At 40.1% G+C, this 19,521-nt stretch overlaps 1 protein-coding gene across 1 annotated transcript in view; it reads left to right on the forward strand.

Moving 5' to 3' along the window:
- Positions 1 to 19,521, forward strand: part of LOC128734659 (uncharacterized) — a 106,996-nt gene that overhangs the window by 83,107 nt on the left and 4,368 nt on the right. The window contains exons 4-6 of the mRNA XM_053828950.1: positions 11,006 to 11,189; positions 11,717 to 11,779; positions 12,222 to 12,523. Of these exons, the coding sequence (XP_053684925.1) occupies positions 11,006 to 11,189; positions 11,717 to 11,779; positions 12,222 to 12,523 (549 nt within the window). The remainder of the gene's footprint in view (positions 1 to 11,005; positions 11,190 to 11,716; positions 11,780 to 12,221; positions 12,524 to 19,521) is intronic.

Consider the following 19,521-nt stretch of genomic DNA (forward strand, 5'->3'; position numbering starts at 1 on the left):
CGTTTCTTCTGTGATGCAATTTGATATGGGACATCCTTTATATCAAAACTATACAGTTTTTTTTTATTATATGAAAAGCCTTATTAAATGAGGACTAAAAAGTGTTTTTATTCTCTTGCTTTGCATTCTACGCGTTACGATTATATATTGATTTTATTGTTAGGTTACGTATTGACTTATAGTGATATTTAACTCTATGCCGAGACATTGTACAGACAATGGTTTCGCAGTATGAGGGCGTGATTTCGCAGCATCATGCGATTTAGTGGACTGACTTTTGTATAATTTGTGCGACAATGCAGGTGCAGGTGCAGCGTGCTTCAGTTGATGGAATAGGAAATGATGTTCAACCTCAGTTCAGCTTCACTAACTTACTTATTGGTCCATGTCCGCCGGCCTGGCAGAACAAAGGGATGAAATCGGAGGCTTCCACTGCCGATGGTTATCCGCCATGACTTTCACCTGTCGCCAAGCCATGAGCCTCTGAGTTTGCCTCTTCTACGTTGTCATTCCGGATTCCAGACTAGTACTTCTCTGCAGAACTCGTTCGGCTCCTCTCCTTAAGCTGTATCCGATCCACTTCCACCTATGTTCTTGAATTTTAGTTGCTATTGTCCGTTGATGACATCGACGATGGTGTTCTCCATTGTTGGATATTCAGTTGCCAGGCCACCAGGCAGGCATCGGTTTATAAATATCTACAGTTTTTGCGTTGTCTGCGCTGAGACGCACCACGTTTCGCAGGTGCACAGCAATACGGATTTAACGTTTGAGTTGAAAAAACCGGGTCTTAGTGTGTAGAGTGAAAATATCAATTTTGTTTACAAACAAAATAAAATGAACAGGTCTCAAATGCGAGCCTTGAGGGACTCCAGAAGTGACTTGAATTGGATTCGAGTTCCATTCCCTTCCAAGCCATTAGATGAGCTCTGAATCTAGTCCAATTTTCTGCAATTTAAAAAGCCCTATTGGTGTGTCAACGTTCAATGTGAACAAATGCCAGCCTTAAGTATAATGTGCTTGATTTCAAACCGAATTTTAAATTAGACATAAATTTAGAAGCACATGTTTAACTGAAATTAGGTATCAAATCGGGTTTTAAATAGGTATACCGTAATTTTTTTTAACGGCAGTTTTTACAATTGACGGAGGTGACGCACAGTGAGACGCCTTCAAAAAAAAGGCGGACATCAGCTTTTGCGTAGAAACTACTAAGTTTTCTGCATTTGTACCTTCACAAAAGTTTCTAGATTTTTGAAGTACTTTTTTGTTATACCAAAAAAATTTTCATTAAGGGGGTGGGTCAATAAATAATAAATTTAATTTTTTTTATTTAAAACCAAAAATAAACAAATCGCAAAAAAAGTTGTACAAAATGTTATTTAAGGAGTTTTTGTCGAAGAAAGAGAACTTCTATCTCTTAAGGGAAAGAAGTTATAGTGCTACAAACTAATGCATCACCTTAATACCAGTTTTTCTAATTTTTTCTGGTTATTTCGACTTCTACGCAGTTTTGGTGTTTCACGAAGTTTAACTTACTATGAAAATACACCTTTTTGCTCAAAGAAGTGTAGCTCTAACTTTCTTGGTTTTCGAGCTATTCCAGCTTTGATCTCATTTTCAATCAGTTTTTAAGGGGCTTTTTCATCAGTTTAAAATTCAACCGACAGCAATCATTTACTATGATTAGCAAATCATTATTTCCTTAAACGATTTCCCAATCAATGTTTTAGAGCGATTTTATAGCTTTGTGTTCGAAAACTAACGTTTTTACCTCATTACCAATCAATTCCTTCCACAACGAAAGCTGTAACCACTTTCCATCATCGGAAAAATCCGGAATTGTTACCATCTAGCGTCCACTAGAGCATAATCGCCACAACAGCAGCACGATAATATCTTCGGAAATTTCTACTCACAAAAGCCTCATTATGACGCAACAAACGCGAAGAAATAAAAAACCCGGCAGAATAAAATCGAAAGTTACTTCTCGCCACGGTCCGCGCTTCAAGCAGGTCCAGCCCGGCCAGCCAGCCAGCCAGCAGTGTTATCAGATTAAAACACAGGCAATCGTGCATCATAAACAAGCCTTTTGCGGTCGGTCGGGTGTTTGTTGCAGCGTCAGCAGCGGCACGCGATAGGAGGAGATTTGTTGTGGTGGTTGGTCGAACGAAACAAGGCTGATGCTGTGTTGCTGTAACCAACGCCAACGGTCAGCATAGAAGTGCAACATTGTGCTTTCAGTGCTGTCCGGTATGATTAACGGAGATAAGCATTTTGAAATGACGGCTGGATAGATATCAGAAACGTAATTCAGTGTCGCTCACAATCGGAGGTCTACCGATGTTTGTGGGACTTTTAGGGAAAACTTAAACTAAAAATATAATTTTTAGGGCAAAGGGTTAACCAAGCTGTTCTTGGTACATCCACAAGTTAGTTAACAAACAAAAAGTCTAGTCGTTCAGCGAGAAAAGTTAGCAAATCTCTTCTTCCATAACGGACAAACATCCACTGACGTTACACAATAATGTAACGGCTTACCCCTCGGACTGCACTGCATTGCATTGCACCGGTGCGGTGGTACTAAAAACAAAACATTTGCCATTTGCCGTGACTTTGTACGGATTGTTTTGTAATAATGCGAAATGAAAACTAATCGGCTTGAGCCGAGCTATGCACCGCGCGAACGTCGAAGAAAGTAACCAACCGTCCCAAGACAACGACAACGGGGGGCGGTGGGTGAATGATGCGGTGGTGAGCCTCTCTACTAAATGCTAGGCAAATGGAAATGAGGAAACAACCCGTGTCGGGGGACCCATACCGTACGCGGCACGGCGCGGTGAAATGTTTTGTAATGCGCAAAAAGGCCGGTGCTAATTGTGCGCTGTTTATCGTTTATCACCGGAAACCGTTTTGCGGCCACGCCGGTGTTCCGTCCGTCCGAGGGCGGGCGGGCTTTCTGATGGAAAACAATTTTCATCGCCTCTCTTTTGGGCTGTATAATTACTTGTGTTTCGTTTTCGTTCACTGTTCCGGTTGCTTCCGATCGTTCGGGGGAAAGGGGGGGTAGGGCGATTTTCCCCCAATGAGCCGCAGCAAATTAAAAGTAGTGTGCGGTTCAACACTTTTTTCTAATGTTTCGATTTGTAAATGGACAAATAAATTAATAATAATTACGAACAGAAATGATTTGCTACTACTCTCAGGAAACTTTCCCATTTGTCATCATCATTGCACTTCTTACACCCGATATCGTACCGAATACTGAATGTGTAAAATTGTAATCTTTTCTTTTCTTTTTTTTTCTCTGCTCGGAAAATGTGCACTCACTACTACTACTCGATCGTTAAATGTTGTTGCAATCACCCACGAACTTTGTCGTGACGTCCGCATTTTGGCGCTGCTTGCGATTGTTGTACTAACGAACACTACACACTAAACAAAAACTAACCAAACACTAACAGGCGGAAGTAAATGTAAGTTTTGCGCAAAGCTTTATTCTCTATAAACAAAAACTTAAAATACTGTTAAAGTTGTATGTAGCTGTGTTGATGATGCTGTTTGTTGTTTCATTTGATTGGGTCGAAATGATGAGCTTTCTTTTCCACACACCCTCTCTCTCTCTCTTGCTCTCTATTGATAGGCTGTCTGTTACTACAATTTTTGTCTTTTTCTTTTTTCGTTTTTGTCATGATTTTAGAATAAACTGACTATATCCTATTTTGTTGCCTATAAAACAGAAGATCTAATTCGAAAGATTCTCGACCTATTTAATTTAGTAGAAAGTTGTGTACTGGTTTTTGTTTACTTGCAGGTTTCTACTAAAGTGTAATAAAATGCCCTTTATGACAGGCCGGTAAGATTGTGCTAAGCTTTTGAACTTTCTTTGTGTTATTCGTTGTGTTAATTATGTTGTATTTACTATGTTCAATACACTACCGATAGGGTTAGTTCGTAGTTCAGGAAAGTTTGGTGGATTAATATGCTTGGGGACAAATTTCACCGAATTGTGATAAGAACGATATCTTTATCAGGGCGACAAGGACACTGCGGGCACGAATTGGAGAGATGCCCATCGTCCATCTGGCAAAAGTCGGGAGGCTCCGATGAGCCGGCTACGTCACAATGACGGCGGACGACTGTGCAGTGATATATGTTCTCTTCAAGAACCCCATCGGCACCAGGATTAGAAAGGTCCTGGGTGCTCGATTCGGTTGAAGTCGGCTTATAAATGTCTAGATGTTCAACAAATTGTCGACGAATAGCCCAGGACCAACTGATGTATTTTTGTAGTAGCGCTCATATGTTGCACTCAGACCGATCAATTTCACGCTCTATATAATTCCAGTTAACCCTTCCGACCTTTAATAATATCTTTAGTGTTGACAATTAAGCAGAGTCCACGACAATTTCACTCAAGTATGAAAAAAATCTAAATATCTAAAATATCTAAATATTTAAAAACATCCATCTGTCTTTTAACTTTTTTAGTATGTACTCTTAAATCATTATTAACTCATCATTAACTGGGAGGTAACAAGCCCGTCGTCGTATGTTCGAATATCGGCTCGGAGAGGCCGTTAGAATCAATAGGATCGTACACTAACCCCGCAATTGTTCTGTACTACGAAGTCTGTAAAAAAAATAGATCGACGAAAGAGAAAGAGTACTCTCTCAGGCGGGTTTCATGGGGGCTCGCGCAACTACGGACCAAATTTTTATTATCCGATAGTTCCTGCAGAAATGCCGGGAGTACAACGTGCCCACGCATCACATCTTTATTGATTTCAAAGTAGCATACGATACAGTCAATGGAGACAAGCTATGGCAGATAATGCACGAACACGGTTTTCCGGGCAAACTGACGCGACTAATCAGAGCTACATTGGATCGAGTGATGTGTTTCGTACGCATCTCTGGGACACTCTCGAGTCCCTTCGAGACGCGGCGAGGGTGCAGACAAGGTGACGATTTATCCTGCATGCTGTTCAACATCGCTCTTGAGGGGGTGATCCGACAAGCGGGAATCGAATTTATAGGCTTTGCAGATGACTTCGATATCATGGCCAGGAACTTTGCGACGGCGGAGGCAATCTACGCCAGACTGAAAGCGGATTCTAGGAGAATTGGGCTAAAAATAAATGCGTCGAAGACCAAATGCATGAGAGGAAGAGGCTCAAAGGAAATAAACGCACGTCTCCCACGGTCGGTAACCGTTGACGGCGACAAACTAGAAGTGGTTGAGGAATTCGTGTATTTGGGATCGCTGGTGACCGCGGACAACAACACTAGTAAGGAGATCCAGCGGTGCATCCAAGCGGAAAATCTGGCCTACTTTGCTCTTCGTAAAACACTACGATCAGGAAGCATATGCCGCCGCACGAAGCTAACAATGTACAAAACCCTTATTAGACCGGTAGTTCTTTATGGACTTTATGGACGAGCCACCCCGGCTCTATGCTTAATAAGAAGAAGAAGAAGAAGACGAAAGAGAAATGTTGCACCTAGGCCTTGTTTTTAATGTTCCTAAGATGGTTTGCCGCAGTTCCCCAAAGTAAACTTCCCCTGTCAGTGTGCCAACTTGTCAGTGCGCCTCTCCATTTGCCTCACTTTCAACAAAACAAAATTATTAATAGTTAGTCCTTCAGCCCCTTAAACCCTTCAGCCATTTTTTGAACAAAATGACAGGCATTCGAACACAAAAGTCAGGTTTTAAGTAAAAAATATTGCAATCTTTAAGAAAGGATGGGTTAAACACTAGATAATTTCATGAGCTTTTAAATGAAAAAAAGATACGGTAAGATTAATAAGTGTGCCCGGCTTTAAGTTGTAGAGTCACATAGTTGAAGAATAAGATCAAAAGTAAAGGTCCCATAGTACATCCTTGGGGAACGCATAATTTATTATTAGCCACAGAAGATGAAACGGTAAAATCCAGTTTGACTTGCAAGACTATATCGCATATAAATAAAAGATGTCTCGAGTCACGACAACAGCTAGGCTCTCAGACGCTGAAGTTTTCGTAAAAGAATACGATGACAGGGATCTGCAGCTCGAATGCAGCTAGCTTTCAAGTCGGTGTAAATTGCGTCCATTTGTGCCTTTTTCCTCAAGCTGCGCGAAACCGATTGTCCACGTACAAGGCCTTTCTGTGCTAGAGCAGATTGCTGACGATAATTTTAAAAATCTTCAATTAAAAGTATCTGAACAGCTTGCGGTACTCCTGTAGTTCCTAACATTTCGGTGATTTTATAAAAAATCATCATCAAATGTTATGAATGGGGGTGAGGAAAACTCGGGATTAACTCTCAAATGTGCGTTAAAACCCCACCATCTTTCGAGACAGTTCACAATTTATTTTTTTTTACAATTTACTGTTTACAATTTTACTGTTTACAATTTGATGACACTATATGATTCAGGCTATAAACTACATACTAGTCTGAAGCAAATTGCACCGATCATTAACTTTGAACATCCTAATTTGTAGCATAACAGTAACATATTACATTGCTTTTTACATTACTGCTCTCTATTTTTAAAAGTATCACTTAAACTATTGAAGTTAAATGATTCAATCGTGGTATTAACGGGAAATTAGCAGTCATCAACTTTTCGTCGGCGAGCCCAATTTCGGAAGCAGTTTTTGGGCCCAAAAGTGGGGTTCTGTTTATAAAAATGTAAATACTGCATTCTTCTTGCCAATGTGAACACAGCGAATATATTTTCATAAACAGAATTTTTGTTTCAAACCAAACAAACTGCTTTTGAAATTGGTAGAATCGATGACGAATCATTTCACCTTAAAGACGTTACAGATCGCCCTAACGGGTTCGTTTTGACCGTACTCGGTACGGTGGAATGCAAGGCGCAAAAAATCTCGAGCTCTAAGAGTTTTGAATTGTTAAATTCTAACTATTTTTGACAGGAGCGTTTATTTCTCCAGTCAACACTTTTCCAACAAAATTGGCTTTAGAAATACTTCGTCTCTTTGCCAGCGTGTCGATTCCTAGCAGTTGACAACGGTCAATATAAGCTGGTTACTGATTTGGATTACGCCAAGGCAGCATTGAGACTAGGACATTGGGACTGAGACATTGGGACTGAGACATTGGGACTGAGACATTGGGACTGGGACATCGAGACTGGGACATTGGGACTGGGACATTGGGACTGGGACATTGGGACTGGGACATTAGGACTGGGACACTGGGACTGGGACATAAGGACTGGGACATTGGGACTGGGATATTGGGATTAGGACATTAGGACTGGGACATTGGGACTGGAACATTGGGACTGGGACATTGGGATTGGAACATTGGGATTGGGACATAAGGACTGGGACATTGGGATTAGGACATTAGGACTGGGACATTGGGACTGGGACATTGGGACTGGGACATTGGGACTAGGACATTGGGACTGGGACATTGGGACTGGGACATTGGGACTGGGACATTGGGACTGGGACATTGGGACTGGGACATTGGGACTGGGACATTGGGTCTGGGATATTGGGACTGGGATATTGGGACTGGGACATTGGGACTGGGACATTAGGACTGGGACATTGGGACTGGGACATTGGGACTGGGACATTGGGTCTGGGATATTGGGACTGGGATATTGGGACTGGGACATTGGGACTGGGACATTAGGACTGGGACATTGGGACTGGGACATTGGGACTGGGTCACGGAGGTTGGGACATTTAGACTGGGACAATTAGACTGGGTCACGGAGGTTGGGACATAGAGACACATTCAGACTGGGATATTGGGATTGGGACATTGAGACTGGGACACTGAGACTGTAACATTGTGATTGGGCATTGAGGCTGGAACATTGGAATGGGGATATTGAAACTGGAGCATTGGGACTAGGGCATTGAAATTATGGCTGAGTTATTGGAACTGGTTCATTAGGACTGAAACATTGGGACTAGGACATTGGAATTGGGACTGGGAATGGGACATTCAGACTAGAAAATTTGAACAACGACATTGGGATTCAGACTGGGAATGGGACTAGAACTGAGATAGGGACATTGGGACTGGGACTAGGACATTGAGATTGAAGCGGAGAATGGGTATCAGGTATCAGCATCTTTGGCTCGAGCAGCACGTTCCGCGGAGAATGGAACATTGAAACTGGAGCTTTGGGACTGCGATATTATTATTTAGACATTGGGACTGGAGGATTAGGAATGGGACATTGTAACTGAGACATTGAACTGGGACATTCGGATTGGGACTGGGACTTGAGGGCATAAAGTATGAGTTTAGCTTGTACTGCTCCGCTTGATCTAAATTTCAGTACATAGGAACTTCATATTACAGCTGAGGTCTCCAAAATGGAGCAAACGAGTGAAGCGTATAACTAACGAAAGCAGAACGGGACAGTAAATTCTCGAGAAATTCTCATTATAAAGCCGAGGTTTTTACTAGCGTGGGCAAATAATAATGGTTAAAGGAGAGTTCGGAGTCTAATAATACTTTTAACATTTTTTTGAAAGAAGTCACGAAGCATTTCGACGCACTAATAGTCAGTAAATTGTGCAAGTACTAGTTAGAAAAAGGGTTCAGCAACCATTGCAGCTCAAAGCATTCCGTCATAGTTTGCACGGCAAGAAATAGTTTCAGATCATCAGCATAAATGAGTTTAAAACCAGGCAAGAAAATGAAGCAGACGTCGTCAAAACATAGTGAGAACAGCAGCGGTCCTAGGTTACTCCCTTGAGGAACGCCAATGCTTCAATTCTGTTACTGAATTGGTTTCTTTGTAGGTGGTTCTCCAAAAATACCGTATGAAATTTTCGTGCCCGAGTGTGCTCTGTGTGGTCTACCTAAACCAATGGAACTAAGACCAAAAATCAGTAGGATTGTGTAACAAACATGACCACATGGTTGACGTACGACTACGTAAGGTTTTGCGTAGAAACCACATGAATTATTAAAGAAAACTTATTTCACGACTTTGACCCAAGTATAGAAAAGGCAAGAGTGCTAATACCGTCAGTGTTACTTCCGCTGTACCCAACAAGTTTTAGGAGAAAATTCAAATCTTCAAGACAAAATAATGGTGCTGATTCTCCGCTCATTTCATTCAGTCTGGGGTTGTCTTGAAGATAATGGCAAGGCAATAAACAACTCAACATTTGAGAAATTTGAGTAATTTTTAAAATTTTTGTTTGAATAGCATTAAAAGTGAAATTCCACAAGAATTTCAGGGCAAGCGAAGATTTGATAAAGGAGATCAGAGGATTTAAATCTCCGTTTTTCCCATCTCTATTCAACATTATGCGTACCTTTGTCCGCATTGATAATGATAAAAAAGCAAACTCGTCGTTTTAATGTTATCCAATCTTGTTTCCTTCTATCCACACATATTTTGTGCTGTCTGCTTCGTTATTCTTGGGCCGTCAAGGTAAGAAAACTGCTTCACAGCGTTGTGGAGCCCGACCTACTTTGGTTTAATTCTCTCACACACGCGTTCTCGTTCTAACGAATCTCCCGCTCTTATTTTTTCAAGCACTGCGATGAGTTTCTGCGAGTGTGTATTTTTAGCTATCAGCCTCAGCCTTCGTTTTCGCTCGTCATTGCAACCCGAGCAGCTCACACTAGTCGCTCATGAGGGCTCGCACTCTTCCTCGCGTCCGTAAGAGAGGGGTGAAGAAGAAAACGAAAAGTAATGCAAAATCTGTATGCATACATCCTGGTGTGCAGCTAGCCCTCACGGGCTGCTCCTCGCGGGTTGTTAGCGCTGTGAGCAGACTGTACTAAAAGACGCTACGAGGCTGTGCGGTCGCGAGTGTGTAGGTAGCAGAATGTTTGCACACAGAATCGGTACGGCAGTTGTTTGTCGTACGCTTGCTTCAGTGGCATAGCCGTTGGATGCCATGCTTGCCATACTTGCTCGCTTCAGAGAGGGCATGGTTTCGTTTGCTTCTCGCTTGATTTGCAACAATGTTAGTCAGTCCATGTATGCATGTGTCAATGACTCTTCAGAAAGAATTTTATGCTGCCCAATCCTGTTTCGTCCCATCCGAATGTGTTTCTTTCTGCTGGTTTCCCTATTTTCGAGTCCGGTCAAGGCACCATGTTAAAAGAAAAATGCTGAATTAGGCTTGTGTGCTCTCTTTTATATTACTTTACGTATGACAGCAAGCAATCGTTATTGTGACGTTGTCCAAACCTGCTATAGCGTGTATTCTGTCCTGTACGCTTCCTTATCCCTGAGTTCGTTCACTGTGTTCGTACGTGATGTCGCGGCACATGTCGTCTGTGTTTCGGATGTTAAAAAATCATGGAGAATATATACCATTTTTTACAAATTGAACTTGATCTTTTTCTCTTTGCCAATTAGAAAATTTTTTAATCCGTTTACATGCTGGGTTTATTTGCTAAATTTTAGTTCTACTAATGTCGTATCGTGAGAATTTAATCCAAATTTTTCATTTTAACACCGTATCGGTACAATGTCGAATCTCAGCTTTCCAGTGAATGCAAAATTTCACCATTGCTGTTTTCTCTTTTAAAATAATTTTTAAAAAATTGGGTAAAGATATTTGAAAACAATATCACATTAAAGTTTCAGTAGCAAATTGACGAATTTGTCTCTTCATGAGAGGTCTTTTATTTGCAATAAAAACAAACTACATCAGGGAAACAATAATTGTGGTGAATGTAGTGGGTTATCTACTGCAAACTATTTCTAGCATTGGGCAAATAATCTAAATCATAAAAAATGCAAGATGACAGCATCTTACTTACTTCCGAGAACCTATTTATAATCAATTCTGTCGTCGTGATTGCATACCGCCGTCCATTACCAAGTGTATCATCATGAGTAGGAAACATTATCTCCTTTCACGATTGCAATGCTCTCGTCATCGTCACAACATCATCACCGTTACAAACGTGATTACATCCGGTTAACTGTGTTCTCGTATGTTTTGTTTCTTTCTCACTCTACTACTGCATGGCACACACCAACCAACCAGGTGGCAACCAAGATCATGAAGCAGATGATTGAACAGTTCGCCGCGTACGACCTGTTCGGGCGGGACAACTACGAGTACTACGCCCGGGTTACCGGCCGGGTCCTGCGGGTTCAGGACGAGTGGATCTGTTCGTTCCGCTATCCGCTGCCGCCCAGGGGGAAGACGGCCCAGCAGAACTATGCGTGTAAGTTGCACTTTTGTTTGTTGGCTTTTATTTTATTCTCCAGTCTTGAGGTTTTTGGAGTTAGTTTATTTGTAGATTTTGTTTCCTATGGTTGGTTTGACATTTTGTGTTTGGTTTTTGCTTAATTACATACTTTTGTACGATTATATTTAAAGCAATTATAATGTCTGTTTTTCACATCTAGAGATTTGAACATTTAAAAATTGCTTTCATCTTGATTTGAACAAGTCTTAGTCTGTATATAGCTACAAGAAGATTGTAAAGAGTTTCTAATGCTTTGCGAAAGTTAAAAACCTCAACGGCCAATCAAAAAATACGCAAAAATACTAATGGTGATTATTTTGTTTTCTTTCTTCCGTTTTTTTTCTCTCGATTCTATTTACTATGCAATTGCTCTCACTGGATTGAACGTATTTTGACCCACGTGCAAAATAACAAAAATCGCAATCCACGTTTATCGACACAACCGCACGCCGCATACACACACATGCAAAACCAACACCAACACCCCCTCGAAACCCGAGTAGTAAAACTAGCTTTAGAAACCGAGAAAACCTGGCTGCAGTGTGAATGCGAACGATGGGGCCTAAGTACGTTTGAGCGCTTAATTGTAACCATTGAATTGTAGTGTGTAGAGCACAGTCGTGGTGATATCTCAGCTTCAACTACTGACTGAGATCCATGCCGTCATTGTCGCGCGTGTGTAATACTCGCCATCATTCTAATCTAAACATTTTCTTTTTCTTCTTTTTCATAATCTCATTCGAACCGACACTCTATCAAATGTGTTTGTTGTGTGTGATCCTAACACTGTGCGCGTATGTGTATCAATGTACGATCAAAACCTGCCTGCAAAACAATGGATCAACATACGAATTCATTCATTCAACATCATCATCATCATCATTATCACCCTTATCATCATCACCATCATAAACATCTTCACAACCGTCATCTCACCGCGCTCTGTCCGCGTTTGTCTTCGGTTGAACGGCATGAACGACTTCACCGAAATCCGTCGAAACACCGCAGTCGCACAGGAGGAATCGCACTCGACACCGGCCCTGCTGACCACCGGCGGTCCGAACGTAGGCAACTCGGCCGTCTCCCTTGGCATCATTCCAGAGCACTCGCTGCTCGAGTCCTGCGCCCGCCTGTCCGTCTCGCTGGAGGGTCCCGGGATCTTCAACGTGCAGAAGTCCAGCTGCTCGTCGTCGTCGCACTCGTCCTCGTCGACGACCCGGTCCGGTTCGCAGCACCACATGACGCTGGACGAGCTGCGGGCGGTCAACCGGTACGCCGAGAGTACCAAAAGCCTATCCTACCTACCTCAGGTGAGGGTCATGTACTGAGCGATTAGTACCAATTAACTTTTTTTTCTTCATTTCTCGCGCTACTGCATCAAATACTTATATTTATATACTCTCTACATATATGCAAACGTTTCGTGAAGTCACACGGAAAATCTCTAACTCCAACCACGCACCCCGTTAGCGCTTAGCCGGTACACAACTACTACATAGTTAATCGTATCATCCTCTGGGATCGAGAGAATTTTAATCTGTGCCTAAACTAACACAACTAGAATTTAAGATTTTAAGCGGGATTCGGCGGGTGCTTTTCTGGTTTCAGTAGTTTGAAGCTTGTTTTATTTCACTGACATTCGATTCTCCATAGTTTATATAGTATTATCCTAGGTTATGATTTGCTTAGGTTTAAACTGTGTAGAGACTCTACCACAGTCGTCCTCTATCCAGTAGGATTAATACTCAACACATACACACACACAAACAAACAAACAAACACACAGACGTTCAAACGTTTGTGGCACCAAAGAAAGAAGGACTGCGCGCTTACAATCTTAGTTTGATGTATTTTTGACCTAAGTTGCAGCAATAGATAGATATTAAAGATTGTTGTTCGGATTGCAATAATCAAACACATCACACGGCGGTGGCGGCGGTATGCTTTCCACCAGCATACGGCCATGCCGTCCCGGCAAGGGATTGAACTCAAACATTTCCACTTAACAAAACGCGTCCAGAAACGAACAGTAATTATAAACGAATCTAGTGATTTCAACCTCATAAGAATGAGAACCTCAGAGTAGGATGTTTTAAGCTTTTCTCAAAAACCTTGATTATTTTACAAGCTGTAGATTTCATTTATACGCAAGAAAAAACAACCAAACTATTTTTGTAGCTCGATTGGATTCTGATGAAAAAAGAAACAGCATAATAAAAATTGGATTTTAAGTCAAAAAGAAACACGCGATTTGGGTTTAGTTTGTTTTTATTTCGATCCATTGCTCTTCGTTTGTGTTCGGTTTATTGGTGTACAGAAAAAGGTGAATGGTATTTGCTTTAGGTTGGTTAGAACGTCGTCCGTAGAATATACATTCGTTAGTAGTAACCTATTTAATAATGGACTAAATACTTTTACTTCTTTCAAACTGGTAAACTGTTCATTTATGTTTTAGAAGGGTATTATGTTAAATGTAATGAAATTTCTATATACCTGTCAAAAAAAAGTTCGAACATACTGGATTTTTAACAGCTTTGCTAGAAAAAATGATTATTTAAAAAATAAAAAAGTTATAGGCATTTACTTGTAGACAAAAAAATGTTGCCATAGTCGGGCCATGTTGAACAGGTTGGGCCACCACAGAAAATCTAAGACATACGTATTGAAATTTTATATAGAGACATGAAAAGAATGAATTCCGTGAACAACGGCTCATATAGGTACAAATACCCTATTTTTAATTGCATTTTTGCGAAATTTTCTTGTAAAATCAATATTGCTACAAACGCCTTTTTCCGAAGTGTACAAATACAACGAAAAAACAACAAAAATCTAGGTTTTTATCGTATTAGTTTTGCTTTATTTCATCACATATTACGTGACTGAAATTCTCTAGCGATTATTGCGCTTCTGCGCTTAAAATTATGGTGGCCCAACCATGACTACTCAAGTGGCCCGACCTTTACAAATAGCGCTTTTCTAGTATTTCACCTTAGCCTTCCCAAACACCTTACTGGAGGGGTTTTTTCTATAGTCTTCGCGTGCAGCACAACACACTTCATACATTTTCAAAATTTATCTCGATGATTGCATTTCATGAATCATTTCTTGAAGAAAAGTTCATTGCGCCTGGAAAACTTTTATTTGTAAGATTTAGTCACTGAATTCAGTACGGGTGTTTTGAATACACGATTGAAACTCACAATATTGTGAAAAGTTAGCTATCACATTAAGAAGTTTTACAATGGTTGTATCATAGATATCATGAGTTACTAAAACGGTAAAATCGTGAAAGCCCGACCATAACAGTGGCCCGACGATAACAACAATACCCTACTTTATTAAGGGGGGCTCTGTAGTTCCAAAGTTACCGAATATGCTTTGACGTGCGGGTAGTTCGAATCATAACAGAATCTTTAGGACTAGACTAGGACTAAGTAGACTTTAATACGGCTTTATTTGCAGGCCCACATTACCTTTCCTTCATATTGTGACAGCGTAAATACCACTCTTGTAGTGTACTGGTCAGAGGAACGTAATAAGTCCCCGCCAGGGACGGCTATAATTGGAGATATAGCACTGGCGTATCAGGAACAAAGTGGGTAAAGCAGAGTAAACTTTGAAGGAGGGATAAATCCCATTATCACGCATGCACTATAGTTACTATATATATAGTTCGGCGGATAGAAAACCAGGCAAGTTGGCATCCCTGATTTTTTAAATTAAATTTAAAATTATGGAGAAATGTGCAGGTTTTTACGGAAAATCATAGCTGGTGGGTGTTGAAAATGAGTAGTTCTGTGAAAATTAAATGTGTTTCTTAAGATTATTCCAACATTTCGGATTTTGAAAAACGATTGGCTCCGCTTTTGACGTTTAATTGGCTCCGATTTTTGTATCCGCCGAACTATATTCTATAGTAACTATAGAAAGCACGCATTTAATAAATAATAAGCATGTCGTTCGCTCAATAGAGGTTATAGCAAAAAGAAATGCAATAAGGGGCTCTGTAGCCGCAAGGTTACCGAGTCTGCTTTGACAAGCGAATGGTCATGGGTTCGAATCTTAGTAGAATCAGGCCATTCGATGTCAAAGTGACTTTAGCATGGGTTTATTCTCAGGCCCCTCATCGCCCTTCCTTCATGCTGAGTTCTATATTATCCCGATATGGCCTATTGACAGTGCAAAAATGAGACCCTTATAGTAAAAATGCACTGGTTTTGCTACGCCAGGGATGACTATAATTGCGGACTGTGCGCAGTCATGTGGAACGAGGTGGGTAAAGTAGAGTAAAGTATTGAAAGAAGGGTACCCAATTACACACAAGCACGCATAAAAAAAAAAAAAAAAAATTCAATAAGCATATCGCTCACTCAATAGCGACTATAGCCAAAATAAATGCAGTGCGCGTTATACAACAAACACCCGGGCGATATCACAATAGATCTAACCATAATGGTCGCAGTGATGAGTCCATACAGGAAAAAAAAAAAAAAAGAAATGCAATATAGGATACAGCAAACACCCGGGCGATATCACGATAGGTCAAGTATACTGGTCGCAGTAACGAGATTCTAAATTGCCTAAAATAACGTATTATTTCCTTCGAAAAAGGCAGTGTTTTTAATATTTTGATTTGTGTACCCTTTTATTACTTTAATTTGCGAGGCGCTGAATGATTTTAATCATCCATGCCATCATTGAGTGCACAAAGATTGCAACGAAGGTGACTTAAAATAACATTGATAAAGCAAAAGTAACAATCTTAAGCTTGGTTTTAATTGAATTTTATAAAGGTTTTATTGCGGTATGTATTATTTTATTACCTCTGGTTTTATCATGATGTTGCGTAATACCAAGATGATACAAGTCAAAAACCACTTTTAACTTGCGGTAAAACCATAATAAAACTGTTAATAATGCAAATTTATAAGTTAATAATGCAAAGTTTACTTTGAGGTAGGACGTAGCAATACAGTATGGCGCACCAATCAAAGTTGATCTTATGGTGGTTGCTTCTCGAAGCGCAATAAAACTGTTAGTTGTATGGCGTTATTAATATGGAAAATAGCCTGACAAAACAGATTTATCGCTTCTGTTATGAAGAATATTAGAGTTCTACACCGAAATCCTTTTTATAGCATTGTTTTCGGTCGCTAAACAACACTTTATCAAAACAAACTGTGAGTTACAAAAAGGAAATTATCATTAATCGATTTTCATGTCGGAGTGAAATTAGAGAGATTTTACTAGAAACTAAGATTGACTAGTCGAATATATTTATTTAGTTTAAATGCTTTTCAAAAATTGCAAAATTATGATGGCGCGTTAATTTTAGCCACTTATCATTTCAATATGCACGATAAAATTTAATGGGCATATCCTGTACAACTACGGAAACTGCTGAAAAGTTTTTATATACGTTATTGTTTGACGTCGAAACAGGAGCGTTGTACGACCGTCATGTCAACTTTGCGAATGCATCTCTTTGCAATTCATGGTTCTCCAGTTATTTTTGTACACCAAGGAACTCAAAATCCCGAAGAAATTTTCGATTGGGCGCACTGAGACAGATTTTTCGGATCGAGGTTTTTGGGTAAAAATGGAATCGAATGGGTATTCAGGAACGATTGTGTTTTTTTGGCGTAATGCGATGGTGCGCTATCCGGTCAAAACACGTATTGTCATCTGCATGATGTTTTTGTAGAAACGGGATCAAAGTTTTCTTCAAACATTCGTCTGGTGCATCTTAATTGATAGCCAAACCAGAAACCTTGTTGTTGAAGAAACGTGAAAGAGAACGATGTCCTTATGCGTCCATAATTGTGGCTGGTTTTCCACTAGCTTGCTTGCAAATAGTTGTTGGCCATCTAAGGATATGGTCAACAGTCGATGCCGCAACATATTTGCTTTTTAAATGTTGTACCGTATATTTTTTGCCAAGATTTCTGTTGCAATTCGTAGAAGTGTACAAGGCGCTCCCGAAATGCTTTTTGTTTCGACGCCATTTTAGGCAAAACTAGGCAAGCGTAAACAAAACAAAAAATATTAACAAAAAGAGGAGAGGGAGAGCTAACACATACATACTGTCATTTCTCTCTGAGCTCTTTTGTTGTTGACCACAAGGATCGCGAAAAAATTCCAAAATTTTAGTTGCCACCCGTTAGTTTCAAGTTAATAAAGCTGTCTGAGTGATTTAGCTTTTTGTTTATAGGAGGCTAGACCACTGCGACCAGCATTTAGATCTGTTGTGGTATTTAGCTTTTTACACAGCAAGTTTTATGCTTTATAGCTTTGTTGAACAAAGCGAATGCGAAGCGATGCATAATCGGTTTTATTGCTGCTTTCAGCAGAGCGTAATGAACCTACTTGAGTTTATGGCCTGACTCCTCAGGCCTGAAGTTATAAAAACCCTTTGAAGAGTGGGCCTCTTGGCCGGAAGGAAGTTTTATAGCGGTCATCAGAAGGTTCTAGTGGAGCTCATAGTTTTAGAACTAAATTGCTGCTTGTGAAAGGGATTTAAAACCTCTCCCGACATTCGTTTTGATTTCACTAAAATCGAACGAAACGCAAGTGGGAGCTATAATAGGACCCCTGTAAATGATCCCGTAAAAAGAAAAATTTCCGTAATCTTTGAATTTTTGATTTTAAATAGCATATAATTTACTAAATATATTGCAAAAAATCTGCACGTCATGGAGGGAAATAAAATTCTATTGGCATTGTGTGACCGTGGAGTGAGGTTTACATAGCAACACTCACTGGTTCTTTTTTTTGTTCGAAAATCAGCAACACCATCGAGTGTTGCGAAAATTGAATTCTGCATTTGGCATCGTGCTCGCTGTCCTCAACGAATTGTTTGTTGTATTTCATTGAATATCATCAGCTGCAGAATGCAGGATGCTACAAGAAATGAATCGTTTATTTCACAAGCGTCATTTGACATGAGTCTATTTTCATGACTTTTAGACAGCTTTGAACCCTCGAGCAGTCCTACATCTTCTCTCAAAATTCTAGAAAAAGGTCGTTCCACAAACCTCCTTCAATTGGGGTCAAAAATATTGCGAAAATATCAGCTCATTATTGTTTTTCTACAATTGTGTCACATGCACAAGTGGGGTTTCTCAAACAAATGATTCATCTATACACAAGTCTTTTTTTACACGGTTTGTTTTTTTCGATTACTCAAGAACGGTGCAACTTAGGGACCATTTACAAACTACGTAACTAATGTCGGGCCGCTCCCAAATGTATTGAGAAATAATTGAATGGTCCCTAAGTTGTCCCGTTCTTGATAATCGAAAAAACAAACCGTGTAAAAAAAGTACTTGAGTGTACTCTGTATTCTGTATTGTGCTATGGTAATGGGAAGTTGGTGTTAAATTAATAAATATAGGTACTGATCCCATAAGAGAATCCAGATCACTGTGGGAAGCTTATTATTAAGGAAGGAACTGTAAAATGCCACATCATCTAAGTTTTCTAAAAATTTGTTAAGATTGAAATCCAATGATCCCATGGGAATCTTCTAGGGCAGGGCAAGGCTACAGACTATGTGATATGCAAAATTTTATTTTTTTCAACCATCTTTTTTTCTTGTTTATATTTTTTCTCTGGCTGCGTTATGTGCACAGAGCTCAAAAGCTATAGAAGTCTTCTCCAAACTTCTACCAAAAAAAAAAAGTTTGTTCCAATACGTTAATTATTTTCCGAGAAAAAGGTACATAAACTTTTAAATGTTCCCCATGTTCCCCACGCCCGCAGGTAAGGGCAAAATTTAAGTTCATCTTCGAGCATTTTTTGACTTTTACTAAGATTTCTCTTTATGATGACCCAAAATTTCTCAATAGTGTGAAATTCCGAATTGTTTGGAGGATTATTCTCTTTTGCTATAAAAACAACATTGTTCTTGCACCAGATATCAAATACGTCCCCATAACAGTGTTGGGGCTTTGTGAGATATCAAGAAGAGCAAATGCCATTTTCGCAACCATTTGTCCTTCTAGATTTGTCCGTTGCAGGTCCATGATGTCCATGGAGGGCTAACTCATTTTGCCACATCTTCAGATCACTTTACCAGACAAGCAATTTTTTAACGAATTTCTACAGTTTCTTCATTTGTGCACTCTCCGGGAACTGCAAACTTGAAGGTAGCCCGTGTGGCGTTGATTAACTGTTTTGTGAGTCACTTCCTGCACAACTCCCTTGCACGAGTTTTGGCCTTAGGCCAACTTTTTAATCTGGGAGGAAATCTAATCGGGAAGTCCTCAATCGATCACTCTTTGCTGCAAGTGAGGGTCGTATCCCA

This window comes from Sabethes cyaneus, chromosome 2 (genome assembly GCF_943734655.1).
Source record: "Sabethes cyaneus chromosome 2, idSabCyanKW18_F2, whole genome shotgun sequence".
Taxonomy (NCBI): domain Eukaryota; kingdom Metazoa; phylum Arthropoda; class Insecta; order Diptera; family Culicidae; genus Sabethes; species Sabethes cyaneus.